Genomic DNA, 15321 nt, shown 5'->3' on the forward strand with positions numbered 1-15321 from the left:
AGCTGAATATTGAAACTCTAGCCAATCTGGTGCTGAGTCTCAAAGGGAGTAGTAGCTTTTTGGACGAAAACCTTCATGCATACTAATGGAGACACTTAAAATTTAACAGCTATAGCCTACACATCTCACTGGAATTTCTTGAGTATCCCAACCCTCCACATTAATTATTGGTGGATAAAAAGATCATGGAAAAGCATTAGAAGGTACTATAGATAAAGGGTAAACAGTAATAATGAGGCAACATCCCTTTTGACAATTCACTAACAAAGGACCAAATGTATCACCTGATATTATCTTCAGGCTCAGGTTCACTGTCACTGTCCTCTAGTTTCCGCTTAATTCCTCCTGCTGGAGATGGTGAACCATCAGAGGTGAAACTCGTATTAGGAGAAGCTGAAGGAGTCTGGGGGTGTAGTTGTCATGCAGACAGTTGGAAAAAGGTTTCATTACACTTACAAAATTAATGGCTTTGTCATAAAGAAATAAAAAGAGAACCATCTATTTTATTGAGGTGCAGAAGCTGGGATCCAAAAGAATCATGTACATTGTACAAGCTAGTTCCAGGCACCCAAGTGGCTTTGAGTAAGCAGCATTTCATTCCATGTAAAAAGCCATTGTGTGTGTGTGTGTTCAAAAGCAGATTGTGATATGGCAGGCAGGGAGAGTTGCTGTGTTTAAAAGGAGGAGGAAAACATGCCACTAGAGATCCTGCTCCCCCAACAAAACATAGCTGAAGACTGCTTTATTTGTTACAATTTTATTAGGCACATCTATCAGTTAAAACCATTAAAAGTGCATATATGTTGTTTTAACTTCAAGTAAACAGTGGAAATTTGTGCTGGAAGATACCAGTCTTGGCTCCACACATATGGAGCAAACTTCCTTGTACATGAAACTGGGGTGTGTATGTGTATGTCTCAAGAGTTCATTAATTTGACTGATTGACTGATTGATTAAATTTCTATCCAGTCCTTCCTCTCAAAGGAACCCAGGACAGCAAACATCAAAACAATTAAAAAAACAACGCATGTTAAACATTTTAAAACAAATGTTTGCATACAAACACATGCACAAACAGAGGCACATGGTAAGGAGACAAAGGCAATTCCTGGTCTCACCCTGGGTTTAACCTCTAGGAACAAGGGAGCAAAGGTAAAATTAGAAAATGGGGATTTTTGGATGAATGGTGGGAAAAGAGGAAATAAATGATATTTCATTGTGCCAAAAACAATAAATATTCACAGTAGAAAACTACAATAAACAGAAACCAAAAGTATTGTGTTCTCTTTGGAATTCTCAGGCACCTCACTTTCATACAATCATAAAATTGCAGTTGGAAGGGGCCACAAGGTTCATCTATTCTAACCCCCTGCAATCTCTTGAAAATGTTTTTGTGCTAACAGGCCTATTCAGCTGCTTACAATGTTCTGAGTAGTCAGCTATTTTAATAATTGTTCTGAGGTTTTGCAAGAGGGTTGAACATAAATATTTCAAATAAATAAATAGGGTGTGACAAGTATTGTGAAGTTCAAGAAGACAGTTGCTTACCTACAGTATAAGCAGCTATTTAAAAGAACTTTAAGTTCTACTTAAAAGAGATTCACTGCAGAAATGAAATTGAGCCACTAATAAGCCACAAGTCTATAAACTCACTTAGTCATTACTTCTATGCTTGTAACAAAATTCAGATCAATCACTTACAGTGCTCTGTCTGTCCTGCATTCTCATTTCAAAGGCTGCATGTCTTGGATTATTGATTGGTTGATGACTTCCTCTATTTCCCCTCCCCAAAGGTTGTGGGGTGAACTGGCCACCAGGCATAGAATGCTGTTCCCTCTAGATGAGCAGACACACATTAGCAGAAATGTTTATCATCATTTTCCAGGCATTATCTTGAATACTGAGACTCAGCAGAGGCTGCAATTCTGTACACAAAAACCTAGGGGTCCCACTGATAAAATAAGTACGTAGCAGTATACATTTTATCCAACGCTTCCACTTGTTTTAGTAGATTGGTTAAAGTGCTTCAGTTTTGTCACTATGTTATCTCCATTACTAGAACAGTTGTCGAGAACAGAACAAGTGTTACATCTATGAAATAAGCTTAGAACCAAAATCTAAAGATGTGCTAGCCATCTGTCACAGGGTGCATTTCCAAATCTAATCAGGAGAGTAACAGTACAATCCTAAGCATAAAAGGGCCTGCCCCCCCCTACTCACTTCCCTTGCCCATCTCGCCCACCTGCCACCCTCTTCCCAAGCTCCATTTACACTTCACCCCAACACCCCATTCCCCCCCAATAGGTTACCAACCTCCCTCAGACCTCCTTGCCACCGAGGGAAGCCTGAGGCTTCTTTCTCATGAGTGGCAGCAGTAGCGGGGTGGGAGGATGGGGGCAGATGAAGGGAGGAAACAGCAGGATGCAAGGGTGGAAACACACTCTCTCTCCTTCATTCTCTGCCTCCCTCCCGGCAGTGGCAAAAGTAGGGGAGTGGGAAATGAAGGGGCAAAAGACTTGGACTTTCCCTTTCACCAGTCCAGGGGCAAAGGAGATAGGCAGTCAGTAGTGTCACTGGAGTTTTGCCATGCCTTGGTTCATCATGCCACCTGTCAGCAGCCAACCAAACTTCAGCATGGCAACATTCTTATATTTTTATGTATATAAGAAGACATTTGAGTCATGAACATCAGTGTTTCTAGACAATTCTGACAAGCTTCACATCAAATATGAGACCTGGCCTTAGAATAAGCTGCTATTAATCCAAGTGGCATATTGTGAGGAAGGTGGTGGCGTTAAAGCAGGGATATGAGAGTGATGGGAAGACAAATCTACTGTAAAGACTACATGGTGTTTCGACTCTTATTTCCTAACTGAAAGTAGGTCCAGATGCAGTGTGTGAGATTTGCTACTAAGAGAAGAAAAGAAGTCAAAGATCTTAGGGGGGCAGATGAGTTCTTGGCCATGCACATAGTTGTTATTTGGAGTCTGGATCATTTGCTATTAGCTGAGATCTAAATAATTGTTCAGCTAGTTCCATGAGCCTAATGAAGCACTAGGCATGTTTCTCAAAGGCCCCCATGTTACGTGTCCAAGAAAAACTTCAAGAGTAGTTTGTGATTTGGGATAGAATGGGTATTGCAAAAAAAAAACTGCATTATTTATTTATTTTGAGCTTACATTTTAACTCAAAATGGTCAAGAAGTTGGCTTACATAAATAACTAACCATATTAGAGCTGTTTTTACCCTAACTGATATATTTGTCTTAAATCAGGATGTTGCACTGAAAAACAACAGGGCTAGAAACTCTATATTTACTTTCATCCTTTTTCTTTTTTCCTTCTGCCTTCTTCTGAAATTTTCCTAAAATGAAGAAATAAGATATTAGAACTGTGTGCCATACAAACTACATGGAAAAAACAACATCAAAAATATTTATTAGGGTTATTTATTGGAAAATAAAACGCTCAGACAATTATTCACACTTGCCATATGCAGAACTCCCTACTTCCTGCTACGAAAATGCTGCTGTTCTAAACAAAACAAAACTGGAATCCAACTAAAACACTCATAAAAATGTTTATGAGTACCCACTTGTTTATTTAAATCTACAGGTGCTTTCCTACCACATAACACACATAGACACTCCACACCCAACGTATCACCGTCAATCACAAAGCAACGTGCAAGCTTTCATATTTACTAGGTCTTTTACAGACTGGATGCTGAAGTTGAGGTCTGCTGTAAGACAGCTACCATTGCTTCTTTGTCCGAGAATGTCTTATTGCAGCACCCTGCCCAGCAACTATCTTTTTCTGTTTTTGCATTCCCCCCTCACATTCAAGTGAAACAAGTATTCTGTTCAACTCAAAGGTTTGCATACTTATTTATTATTTTTGTTGTTATTTTGCTGTCTCCCCCCCCCCTCTCATATGGGCCAACATGGCTCCTGTTTCTTTTCCTTTCCTCACAGAACTGGTTTAAAAACATTAAACCCCAGATACAACACACATTCATCGACAGCTTACAGAGGCAAACTATCATCTAATGTTTCTGGTTAAAATATGATTTTTTACTAGAGTAACACCAAGGGACGCCACTGTGAGTTAAACCACAGAGCCTAGGGCTTGCCGATCAGAAGGTCGGTGGTTCGAATCCCTGCGATGGGGTGAGCTCCCGTTGCTCGGTCCCTGCTCCTGCCAATCTAGCAGTTCGAAAGCACGAAGTGCAAGTAGATAAATACAGCGGGAAGGTAAATGGCTCCCTTGGCCAATAACACAAGATAAGCGCCACAACCCCAGCGTCTGTCACGACTGGACCTAATGGTCAGGGGTCCCTTTACCTTAGAGTAACACCAACCGCACTCACTGTTTTCATTAATGTAATTAAATTAAATTAAACTATTCTCTATAAAACACAGATATACAATAAATATGTCACAGGAACTCTTTTACCTCATCATCTTTTCGCTTCTTAAAAATATTATCTTCAACTTCTCCAACAGATAACATGATCATTTGCACTCTTTGCAAGTTGACATAACCATTTTCTGTAAGGTATCCCTGTAAATATTAAAACAGAACTGTAACTATCTTTCCTTCTCCTAAAGTTCCACAAGATTAAATTGGGGCTGGGCTGGGTGAGATGGCTTACCCCAGTTTTGTGCACAACATTTTTATATATGTTCACTAGACGATCAATTGCTCCTTCCCTGTGAAACAAATATAAATGAATTCATTTAGACATTTTACAGGATGTTGTACACACACAGCCTGAACCAGCATTTAGTTACTAATCTGTGAACTAGTGCTGATCTCACAGAGTGCCTGCTGTCATTCCTTCCCATAATGAATATTACTGGTGACAAGGAAAACCCATGAATGATTTCCTTCAGTGACAGAGAGAATCCCACCCTTACTCTCCTGGGCAAGCAGCACAAGTTCACTAGAAAACAGGTTTTAATTGGGCAACAGCCTAACTCATTAGAGTTGTTATAATTATTTTATGGGAAACTAGAAAGGGCAGGGGTCTGGAAAACCCCTCTAAACTCAACTTTAGGAGAAAGCACTTCTGAATCACCTGTACTATAAAGGCAAAACACCAACAACCACCCGCACACGACAGGGCAAGCTTGCTACTGAACTGGGAGTGAATGAGCCCAGGCCCAGTTCATGGCACAGAGGAATCAGGCATTCAAGAAGGCTCAATGTAATGTGCAGGATAAATATAAACAATACAAAGTAATTACTTATATGAAGTTGTGCATTTTAAAAGCCTCACAAATCACACACACTTGATAACCAATTGTAGTTAATAAGTTTGGAACAGCTAAAGCCCTATTACAAAACCACAGAATTGTAAAGGTGGAAGTGACCCTCAGGGTCATCTAGTCCAACCCCCTGCAATGCAGGAATCTCAACTTTCCTGTGTCTAAAACCATTCTTGATCCGCTCCTATTGGCAGGGGATAACAACACCACCCTATGCAGCTTTTCTCAACCTCCAATCTCTAGACATTTCCAGACTACAACTCCCACCACCCTTGGCCAGCTGAGGGTGGTGGGAGTTGTAGTCCAACAACATCTGGGAACCCAAGGTTGAGAAGAGTTGTGTAAGGTTCCTAGAACAAGGCAACATTGTTACATGGCACATCTTGAAGACTTGGAATTGCTACATAACCACCAAGTTTTATTGTTACAAATCTTGGTATAACAGAGTATGGTCACATAGCATTGCCTGAGAAACTAGCATGCCAGGTGAGATCGGTAGAGGGCAAACACAATCCATATTCCTTTTATAATGTATGGCAAATGTTTATTGAATACATAAATTGTTAAGACTGGCAGGAATCTACCCACACTCACGGGAAAATGTGGCGTGAACTCTAGAGGAATCAAATGAAACTTTAACACATGGCATGATAAAAGTCTGTAATTTGTTGTTTACTGTTGTAACAATTGTTTCCTCAAAAAATTTCTTCTCTACCATGAAAATAAATAAAAACAGTTTTGTTTTGTTTTTAAGGAAAACAGAGACAGCACACACATTCAGCTTGTGGTAAGGGTTGCCTTAAATCTAAAAGCCAAATGTTGTACACCAAAGAGGGCTTTAGGCTTTTGCTTTTCAAATATCACCCCCACTCTATGCCACATAGCAAACAATTTTTGAAACTGAAGGAACTTTCAAAACAAGGTTATGGTATGCTATTGGTTCTGAAAAACAGGGGGGAATTGCACAGGAAGTGCCGAAAGTCTTTTGGACACCTAAACACGTTCTTATAACATTTTTTTGTACAACCTTTCACCACATCAAATAACTTTGCATATAATGTTGTTTTCCATACCTGATCTCTAAGGAGGGTAAATGAGGAAGAAAGTCATTTCCCACAAAGAAACACATGAAAACCCAGTCATCGATACTTCTTTCAACATCAAAAGTGAAAGGCAAACTGGCCATCGTTAGCTCTCTTTCCAAATACTAGAATTATTTAAGAGAGAGAGAGAGAGAAATGGAACACATTACTACAGATGCTCCTAGAAATAAAATGTTAGTGTGTAGTTATTTATACATAAAGTTATATACCACTAAATCGAGGGAATTCTCAAAGTGGGGCACATAAACTTGCCTGATAGGCCATCAAGTCCACAATAAAGCTACTGCTATGCTAAATGTCCCACTTCGTTCCAAATGCAGTTTACAGTATAAAAATACAAAATACAAACCATAATAACAGTCAAAACAATAACCCCCACCACCTCAAAGAATATGCAGAATGTAAGGAGAAAGGTGACCCTTCAGGCAGGCTGGTTCGAAATTGCTTAGGGCACCTTAAATGTGGCCCAGTAGCAAGTTCTTCAAAAGTGATGTCAAATGCTGTAAATAACCAGCATTCTGCAGCAGCTGCAGCTTCCAGACCAGCCTTAAGCTTGGACTCACAAAAAATGCCTTGCAGTAATAAAGCAAGACTGTATTGCCTAGACTACCATGGCTACCATATCAGAGCATATGGAAAATGCTTATCTCTTTCCATCCATTACAGATTCAGGTAAGTAGCCATTTCCATCAAGCAAGTGCAATCCGTCTCTCCCACAGAATTAAGGTGAGAATCTAGCATAGATACTCTTTCCCCACAAATTGGAATTCCTGAATAACTCTGAAATTAAATAATGTTCTCCCCCAACAATTTCACCCTCCAAAAACCCCAGGCCTGTTTTTTCCCCCCCAAATTCACCTCCAGAAGCTTGGCAAAATTAAAATTTTCTCCTTCCCTCTAACTTGTTTGTCATGGCTAAAAAGGCTAGGAACATGATCTTTCCATGCCACAAAAAAGTCTACTCCAGATTTTTGTTTTTCCTTTGCAGCAGCATACATTACAACCAGTTCATCTTTTTTTGTTTCTTTATCAGCCTCTGAAGAACAAAATGTGGGAGCCCTTGTAAAACTTCTGCATTTCCCCCTCCTTTCTGAGATGGAAAGTGGGGTGCGTGAAAGAGAGGTGCCAGCTGCGAAGAAGAGAGCAAAGGCTGGGAACTGAGAAAGACCTTGAAGACAAGACTCTCTGGAGAAGCAAGACACAAAACCCTTGTATGGTAGCTGAACAAAGCTGACTAATAGAAGTAATGTTTCAAAATGCCAGCTCAGTCAGGGGAACGAGAGAAGAGTAGGCAGGGCAGGATTAAATGTAAGACAATTCAGCAGCAGCATGTCCTGAAACCACCTTTTGCTGCTTAACAGGGAAAATGCTGGTAGCCAACAAAAAACAAAGGGCAAGACACATAGCTTCTCCTGGCCGATTGCCAGAATTAATTTTTTTGATTGTCATGGCAACTTGTGCACATTGGCTTGGAAGTTAGTCTCACTGTATTTAACACGTCCTAGAATCATAGAATCATAGAGTTGGAAGAGACCACAAGGGCCATCCAATCCAACCCCCTGCCAAGCAGGAAACACCATCAAAGCATTCCTGACAGATGGCTGTCAAGCCTCTGCTTAAAGACCTCCAAAGAAGGAGACTCCACCACACTCCTTGGCAGCAAATTCCACTGCCGAACAGCTCTTACTGTCAGGAAGTTCTTCCTAATGTTTAGGTGGAATTTTCTTTCTTGTAGTTTGAATCCGTTGCTCCGTGTCCGCTTCTCTGGAGCAGCAGAAAACAACCTTTCTCCCTCCTTTATATGACATCCTTTTATATATTTGAACATGGTTATCATATCACCCCTTAACCTTCTCTTCTCCAGGCTAAACATACCCAGCTCCCTAAGCCGTTCCTCAGAGACCCACTGCATAGGATTACAGCCTTAGTTCAAACATATCCTAATATTACTTACTTCTCTCAAAACACATAAGCGAATAAAGATAAATTCTTGTTCCGAACCAGGAGGACAATCCGCAAATTGATCGTGCTACAAAAGAGAAAAATTGTATGAATGTAAGCTTTACTTTAGAGTACCTTCTCCTACAGCACAGGCCTAAGCATGTTTATTCAGAACTAAGTCCTACTAAATTCACGAAGTCCTTTGCTCTAGAAAGGTGTGTTTCGGAATGCCACTGTCTCACTGTACTCAATTGAGTTTATTCTCAAGTAAGTATCTGGGACTGTTTCTGAAATCAAGGGGATAAAGTCTAAACTTGCAGCTCTGACTCTAATCTGTCATCCCATTCCCATTTTGCTGCACGATATTTAAATGCACTTTGGCATTTCTGCTGAATTGATTTGCCCCTCCCCACAAGTCCCATAATTTGTTAGACCACATTTATTTCAAGGAAATTAATCCTGCTTTGTGTTCCTTCCTTTACAAATAGTTGAGAATGGGTTTCAGTACGTCCTTGTTGCCAACCTGCAAGGTTAGTCTGAGAGACAGTGATTACTCAAAGCCACACAATGACTTCATGGCTAAGGAAGGATCTGAACAGGAGTCTCCTTCATTCAAACCTATCACTTCATTCTCTTGCATAACACACTGGCTCTTGAGAAAGTGAGTAAACTGTTCAACCTACCTCCCCTTGTTTTTCTTTTGGCAGACCCTGACAGTCCTTAACTTCATGTCCAAACTGGTTGCAAAGAGCACATGGCTTCGGTTTATTAGGCTTAAATTCTTCTCTAATTATAGTAAAGTTTGGTTCATGTGTAGCCAATCCCAACATAATTAGGTCAGCTATAAAAGAAATAAAGCAAAAATCAAATACTAAGTAACTACAATAATGGCCAATGCAGATGATCCTCCAAACAAAACCAAGTACAGTGGTACCTCGCAAGACGAATGCCCTGCAAGACGAATTTTTCGCAAGATGAATGAGTCTTGCGATCTGAAGGTGACTCGCAAGACGAATTCGTTTTGCGAAAAATCCGTCTTGCGAATCGTGGTTTCCCCTTAGGAATGCATTGAAATTTAATTAATGGGTTCCTATGGGCAAAAAAAAAATTCAATGCATTCCTATGGGAAACCGCGATTCACAAGACGAATTTTTCGCAAAACGAATTGACTCGCGGAACGAATTAAATTCGTCTTGCGAGGCACCACTGTATGTCAATTAGCAGTATAATATTATTTTTCATAACAGAATATGTATACAGTACTGCTTAACTGTAAATTCAGGCACCAGACCCATTGGCAAACCGTGTGTTTACAAAGATGCTTGCAAACATGCTATGAAGGCTGGCAGTATGAACCACACCATGTGAGAATCCGTTACAGATGACCGCAGTACCTGAAAAGAGTCAGGTCATGTATCTACACCAGTGTCCAGTATCTACACCAGTGTCCAGAGGAGAAATGATTGCTGAGAGCAGCGCAGAAAGAAGAATTGGTGCATCTGCAACAGCACAACTGGATGGTTTCTTCTGCCCCAGATGCAATAAAACATGTCTCTCCTGTATTGGTTTCTAGAGCCACAGCAGACACTGTTACCTTCCAACAGTTTGACTTCACACCCAAAGGTGTACTCCTCCACTGTCTTCCAAAACAGACAGATGCCAACCAACTAATTGTAAATAAAAGCTCTAAGCAATTACAAATAAGTTAATTATGTAGACATAAGATTTTTAACAACCTTAGTAACCTCCAAAATATAACTGTAGACCCCAAGATGGCATTACCACCTTTTACAAATGTGATTTACTCAGCATGCACAGTACCAACCCATACACATCATTCTCCACTTGACCTCTAGAATAATTACTAATGGGAGAAAACTAAGAAATGGACTTACCATCAGCACCACACAAACAGTGATGAGTGTTTGGATCATGATTCGGTTGAGCTAAAGCAAACAAGAAAGAAATGTTAAATACATTTTATTATTCTTAGGCAGAAGGACTCATTTTATTATTCTTAGACTGAAGACTCATTGGTGACCTCTAATGCTGAATGGAATTACATATGCTGCCCTTGGCTCTTTTGGTAGGAAGGGGTACAGTATAAATAAATAAAATAAATAAATAAATAAATAAATTGCAAAAGCACAATAGACAGTCAAGAGGTCAGAAAGGCAATACAGAATTAGAAAGTTGGTAAAACTGGCAGACCTAGTGGCCTTTTCACCAGAATACTATTTATTTAGATTTATATACAGTCGTACCTTGGATCTCAAATGCCTTAGTTCCCGAACAATCGAAACCTGGAAGTGACTGTTCTGGTTTTCAAATGATTTTTGGACGCTGAACATCTGGTGCAGCTTCTGATTGGCTGCAGGACACTCCTGCAGCCAATCGGAAGTCACACCTTGGTTTTCGAATGGTTCCAGGAGTTGAATTCTGTTAAAGAACCAAAGTACGACTGTACCGCCCTTCATCAAAAGATCTCAGGGTGATTCACAAGATAATATGAGTACCTGTAGTTGCCAATATATTTAATGATTGTTTGCCATTTAATCAGATTCCAAATTCATGATGATTAAGCCCAAAGCCCAACTGGAGCAGGCCCTGGAGCAGGTCTTTGCCAGTCTTCCCCACACTCTCCTTCCTTCCCACTTTAAAGGTCAATATTTCATTCCAAGTTGCTCTATGTTTTTAATTCTAATACTGTACTGTATCTAAGCGGACACGGAGCAATGGATTCAGACTACAAGATTCCACCTAAACATTAGGAAGAACTTCCTGACAGTAAGAGCTGTTTGACAGTGGAATTTGCTGCCAAGGAGTGTGGTGGAGTCTCCTTCCTTGGAGGTCTTTAAGCAGAGGCTTGACAGCCATCTGTCAGGAATGCTTTGATGGTGTTTCCTGCTTGGCAGGGGGTTGGACTGGATGGCCCTTGTGGTCTCTTCCAACTCTATGATTCTATGATTCTAATGTTCTAAAACCACTATAGTATTTATGATTCATCAAAAAAAACCTCTTTACACCTTTTTCACATCTGTTTTACTTATGCACTTTTGCATAAAAATATTCAGAAAAAGTAGATCTATTCACATTGAACAGCCCACTTTTACTAATACCAGTAGATACACCTTTTACTGTAGAAACTGCAAAAAATACCTCTTTGCCTTCGTATGTAATCCATGATTTTGTGTTCACCTTCACCAGGAGCACTAGCATCAGATAAAATAACCTACAAACAGCACCACAAAGAGGAAACATAAAAAGTAGAGTGAAACACTCAATACTTTGCAACACCATTAAAATTACTACTAATCTGTGTTATTTGGCACAGTGTTCCTGAAGACCGTCCTAGGGCATTTAAAAAAATTAATCAAAACTGGAAGTGCATTTCACTCATGCACAAAGTTACACATCACTCCTCAAAACAACCTTCACACATCCTCTTTACAACTATGAGATGCTCTGGATGATAATGCCTCCTGCTCCCCCATTTTCCTCAGGCAGAAAGGCTTTCCAGGTGATCCTGCCTTGCCTATCAGCTATACAGCAGGCTGTATGAGGGGACGGAGGCACCAGCACATGGAACCTTCCTGCTTCAAGGCAATAGAGGGCCTCTTCACATAGCACACAGTTCAACTATGGAGTTCGCTCCACAAGATGTAGTGAAGGTCACTAACTTGGATGGCTTTAAGAGGCTATTAGCCTTTTCCTCCATGAATTTGTCTACTAGCCATGAGGACTATACTCGACCTCCATGGTTGGAGACTAGATGCCTCTGAATAGCAGTAGCTGGGACTTGCAAGTGGGGAGAGTGCTGCTACCAGGTCCTCAGCTCAGCCACTGAGAGAACTAGACAGAGCTTTGGCCTGGTCCAGTCAGGCTCTTAAGTTACTAGTAGTGAACTAGTAACAACTAGTAGATCTAACATGGTGGTTAATTTTTCAAGGCACACCAGACCCTCCTACAGCACACAGGTATATTCTGGCACATGCCCCCCCCCCCGGCATCTTGCCTTGCCACACCACACATGAAAAGCTGCTTTTTAAGCCAAATGTGTTTCAAAGTTGATATGGTACAGGTGGGGTCAAAATGCCACTGGGCTCACGCACTTCAAAAGTAACTATGGATCTTAGCCTATAACTGCTAAATAAGGAAGTGATCTAATGATAGGTTTTCAAAATTTCCACATCTGAGATAAAACAGCTAAACACCTTAACTCCTAAACCAGGGGTCCCCAGACTACGGCCCCCGGGCCGGATGCGGCCCAATTGGCCTCCCAATCCGGCCCGCGGCGACCCCCGCCGCCCGCTCTTACGGCGCGGCAGCGATCTTCAAAATCGGGAAAAAATCGCCGAAAATCCTTTGTGCGCATGCGTATGGGCCTCTCCCGACCCAGAAGAGGTCATTTCCGGTGCACTTCCAGGTCGGGGGAGGCCCATACGCACAAGCGATTTTCGGCGATTTTTTTCCGACCGTGTGCATGTGCGCATGCACACGGGCGCGCACTCCCCCGCCCTCCGGCCCGCTGCACGCACACTCCCCTGCCCTCCGGCCCGCCACGCGATCGGCGCGGCGGGCACCGGCCCGAAGCCCGGTAAGTCTGGGGACCCCTGTCCTAAACTATACCTGGATGTTAAACTGTTGGTTTATCTTCTTCAATTAAAACAACCATCTTCTGGAACTCATTTGCATCAGTCAAGAATAGTACAATAGTTCCACTTATTTAACAATATGGGTATGTAACTTACTGCCAAGTTTTTCCATCCTGGATCATTGTTTAAACGATCAGCAATATAATAGCGAAGGCATTTAGCAAGATTATCCATAAACTCAGTCCCCTAAAGAACAGGAAAATACAAAATTTAGATTGTGATGGGCAGATTGCAGGTGTGAGCCATCTTACAAAAAAAAAGAAAAGAAGAAGAAGCAGAGCACAAAAGTCCAATAATTGAAGGGGCAAGCAAATGAAAGCTTGGGGGCAGAGCCAGTTGCAACTAATTACTGCACTCCTTGAACCATATAGAGAGTGATATGCCTAAGCAAGTATAAATCCACAGCTGCATTAACACAGCTCAAGCCTTAAAATCAGGAGAGGCTAGTCAGTCTTCCAATTAGTACAGTGGTACCTTGGTTGTCAAATGGCTTGGCTCCCGAACAAATCGGCTCCCGGACGCCGCAAACCCGGAAGTGAGTGTTCCGGTTTGTGAACATTTTTTGGAAGCCAAACGTCTGATGCAGCTTCCAATTGAGCGCAGAAAGCTCCTACAGCCAATCGGAAGCTGCACCTTGGTTTTCAGATGGTTCCGGGAGTTTAATGGACTAGAAAGTTTCTGGCTAGAAATCCAAAAAAGCCTTAAGTCATGTTACAGCATCTAACTGAACGTAAGAGCTGTAGTGCAGAGTTCTGCATGACTAGCACAAAGGCTTGAAGAAGATTCTCAAGCACCTAGAAAAAACTATCTGGTAAAAGAAGGTTCCCACTTGCAGGAGGGTTTAAGTTTGTTCGGTTGAACACATTTAAAAAACCTCTTCAGATACTGTGAGGGACAGGGGATATCGCGAAGTCCCTCCCCTCCTGAGTTCAAGCCCGTCCCCGAGCAAAGGGGAAAGCAGGGAGAGTTCCGATTCCAGTGGGGAAGCAGGAAGTCGTGTCCGAGGCTCAGGCAAGGTAGAGGAGCCAGGGTCCCAGGTGGGACAGGAAGGGGCAAGTAAGGGGGGAAGACCCATCCCCCCAACTCCAGAATTACGCAGGAAGAGGAGGGGCAAGAGGATGGGTCTGCCAAAGCTTTTGTGTTGGAGAAAGACGCGCCAAAAGCCATTAGGAGGTTCTGAAACCGACTGACAACATCGCTCCGTGTAAATAGCAATGACTTGAGCACTGTAAATACGCAGCACCAATAAAAGAATAAAATGCAGAGCTGCGTAGCGTCGTTACTCTGAAGTAGTCCACTCCGGCCACTGTGACAGCAACCTCCTAATCATTTTTGGGCTACTTTGGAGTTGCCGGGATGAGCGTGTCAGAGGCGGAGAAGTGGCGGCAGATCGCTGAGCAAGCCCAGCTAGAACTGCAACAGCTGTCGCTGCAGGCGCAGGGAGAATTGAAGGCAGCTAAAGAGGAGACTAAGAAGGTCCAGGACGACCGGCTACAACTTGCGGAACAGGTGAGAGAGCTCCAGGAAAAAGAGCAGCATTTAAGGGCGGTGGCGGTAGACCTCCAAAACAAGCTGGATGCAGAGAAAAACAAGGCGGGAGGGGCACCCCAAGTCCAAGTGCTGCCAGGAAGGAGAGCCGGGACCCTAGTAAGCAAGTTCAATGGAGACCCGAAGGAGTTTCAGGGCTTTGAGACTGAGATTGTGTATGCTCTTGAGCTGCACCACGATGAGTTCCCTGATGATGAGCACAGAGTAGCGTTTATTGTGGAGCACCTTACAGGGGCGGCCAGGGAGTGGCTAAGACCGTTAATTGCAACAAGGAATCCTTGCATGAAGAATGTCAAACTATTTCTAGAAGGTTTGAAAACGATGTATTCGTCCGATAGTCATATGGACCAGACTAAGGAGGAACTTCATAATTTACGCCAAGGAAATATGACAGTTCGCGCGTATTGGGCGAAATTCACCATGCTGGTGCACAGATTGGGGTGGGATCTGGAGTCTGCCCCAATGCAAGCGGCGTTTTACTTGGGGTTGCATGAGGAGGTGAAGGATGAGCTCTCGAGAGGTCCAAAGCCCAGTAATATGGATCAACTGAGCAAAGCGGCTCTGGCGGTGGGGGTGAGGCAGGAATCCAGATGGAGCGACAAGCAAGCAACGCGCGCAAAGCGGGCTTGGTTCCCACGGTCGCAGGAGAAGCCACTCCCTCAACAACCCTTTCAAGCCACGCCTGGGGCCAGTCAGGACCAGGAACCCATGCAGATTGATAGCGCGCGCGCGCGGGCTTTTCAAACCCCAGCGGCGCCAAGACGCAAGGAGGGAAGGGGTGGGAATTGCTTTCTCTGCAACTCCC

General features: G+C 42.5%; 1 protein-coding gene across 1 annotated transcript in view; it reads right to left on the reverse strand.

Annotated features, from left to right (window-relative positions):
* Positions 1-15321, reverse strand: part of XRN2 (5'-3' exoribonuclease 2) — a 66903-nt gene that overhangs the window by 26866 nt on the left and 24716 nt on the right. The window contains exons 6-16 of the mRNA XM_035101263.3: positions 13065-13154; positions 11473-11545; positions 10209-10259; positions 8997-9154; positions 8327-8401; positions 6343-6476; positions 4654-4711; positions 4455-4562; positions 3319-3363; positions 1702-1836; positions 285-403 (exon numbers count right to left, since the gene is read on the reverse strand). Of these exons, the coding sequence (XP_034957154.1) occupies positions 285-403; positions 1702-1836; positions 3319-3363; positions 4455-4562; positions 4654-4711; positions 6343-6476; positions 8327-8401; positions 8997-9154; positions 10209-10259; positions 11473-11545; positions 13065-13154 (1046 nt within the window). The remainder of the gene's footprint in view (positions 1-284; positions 404-1701; positions 1837-3318; positions 3364-4454; positions 4563-4653; positions 4712-6342; positions 6477-8326; positions 8402-8996; positions 9155-10208; positions 10260-11472; positions 11546-13064; positions 13155-15321) is intronic.

This window comes from Zootoca vivipara, chromosome 8 (genome assembly GCF_965207765.1).
Source record: "Zootoca vivipara chromosome 8, rZooViv2.hap1.1, whole genome shotgun sequence".
In the NCBI taxonomy this organism is placed as follows: domain Eukaryota; kingdom Metazoa; phylum Chordata; class Lepidosauria; order Squamata; family Lacertidae; genus Zootoca; species Zootoca vivipara.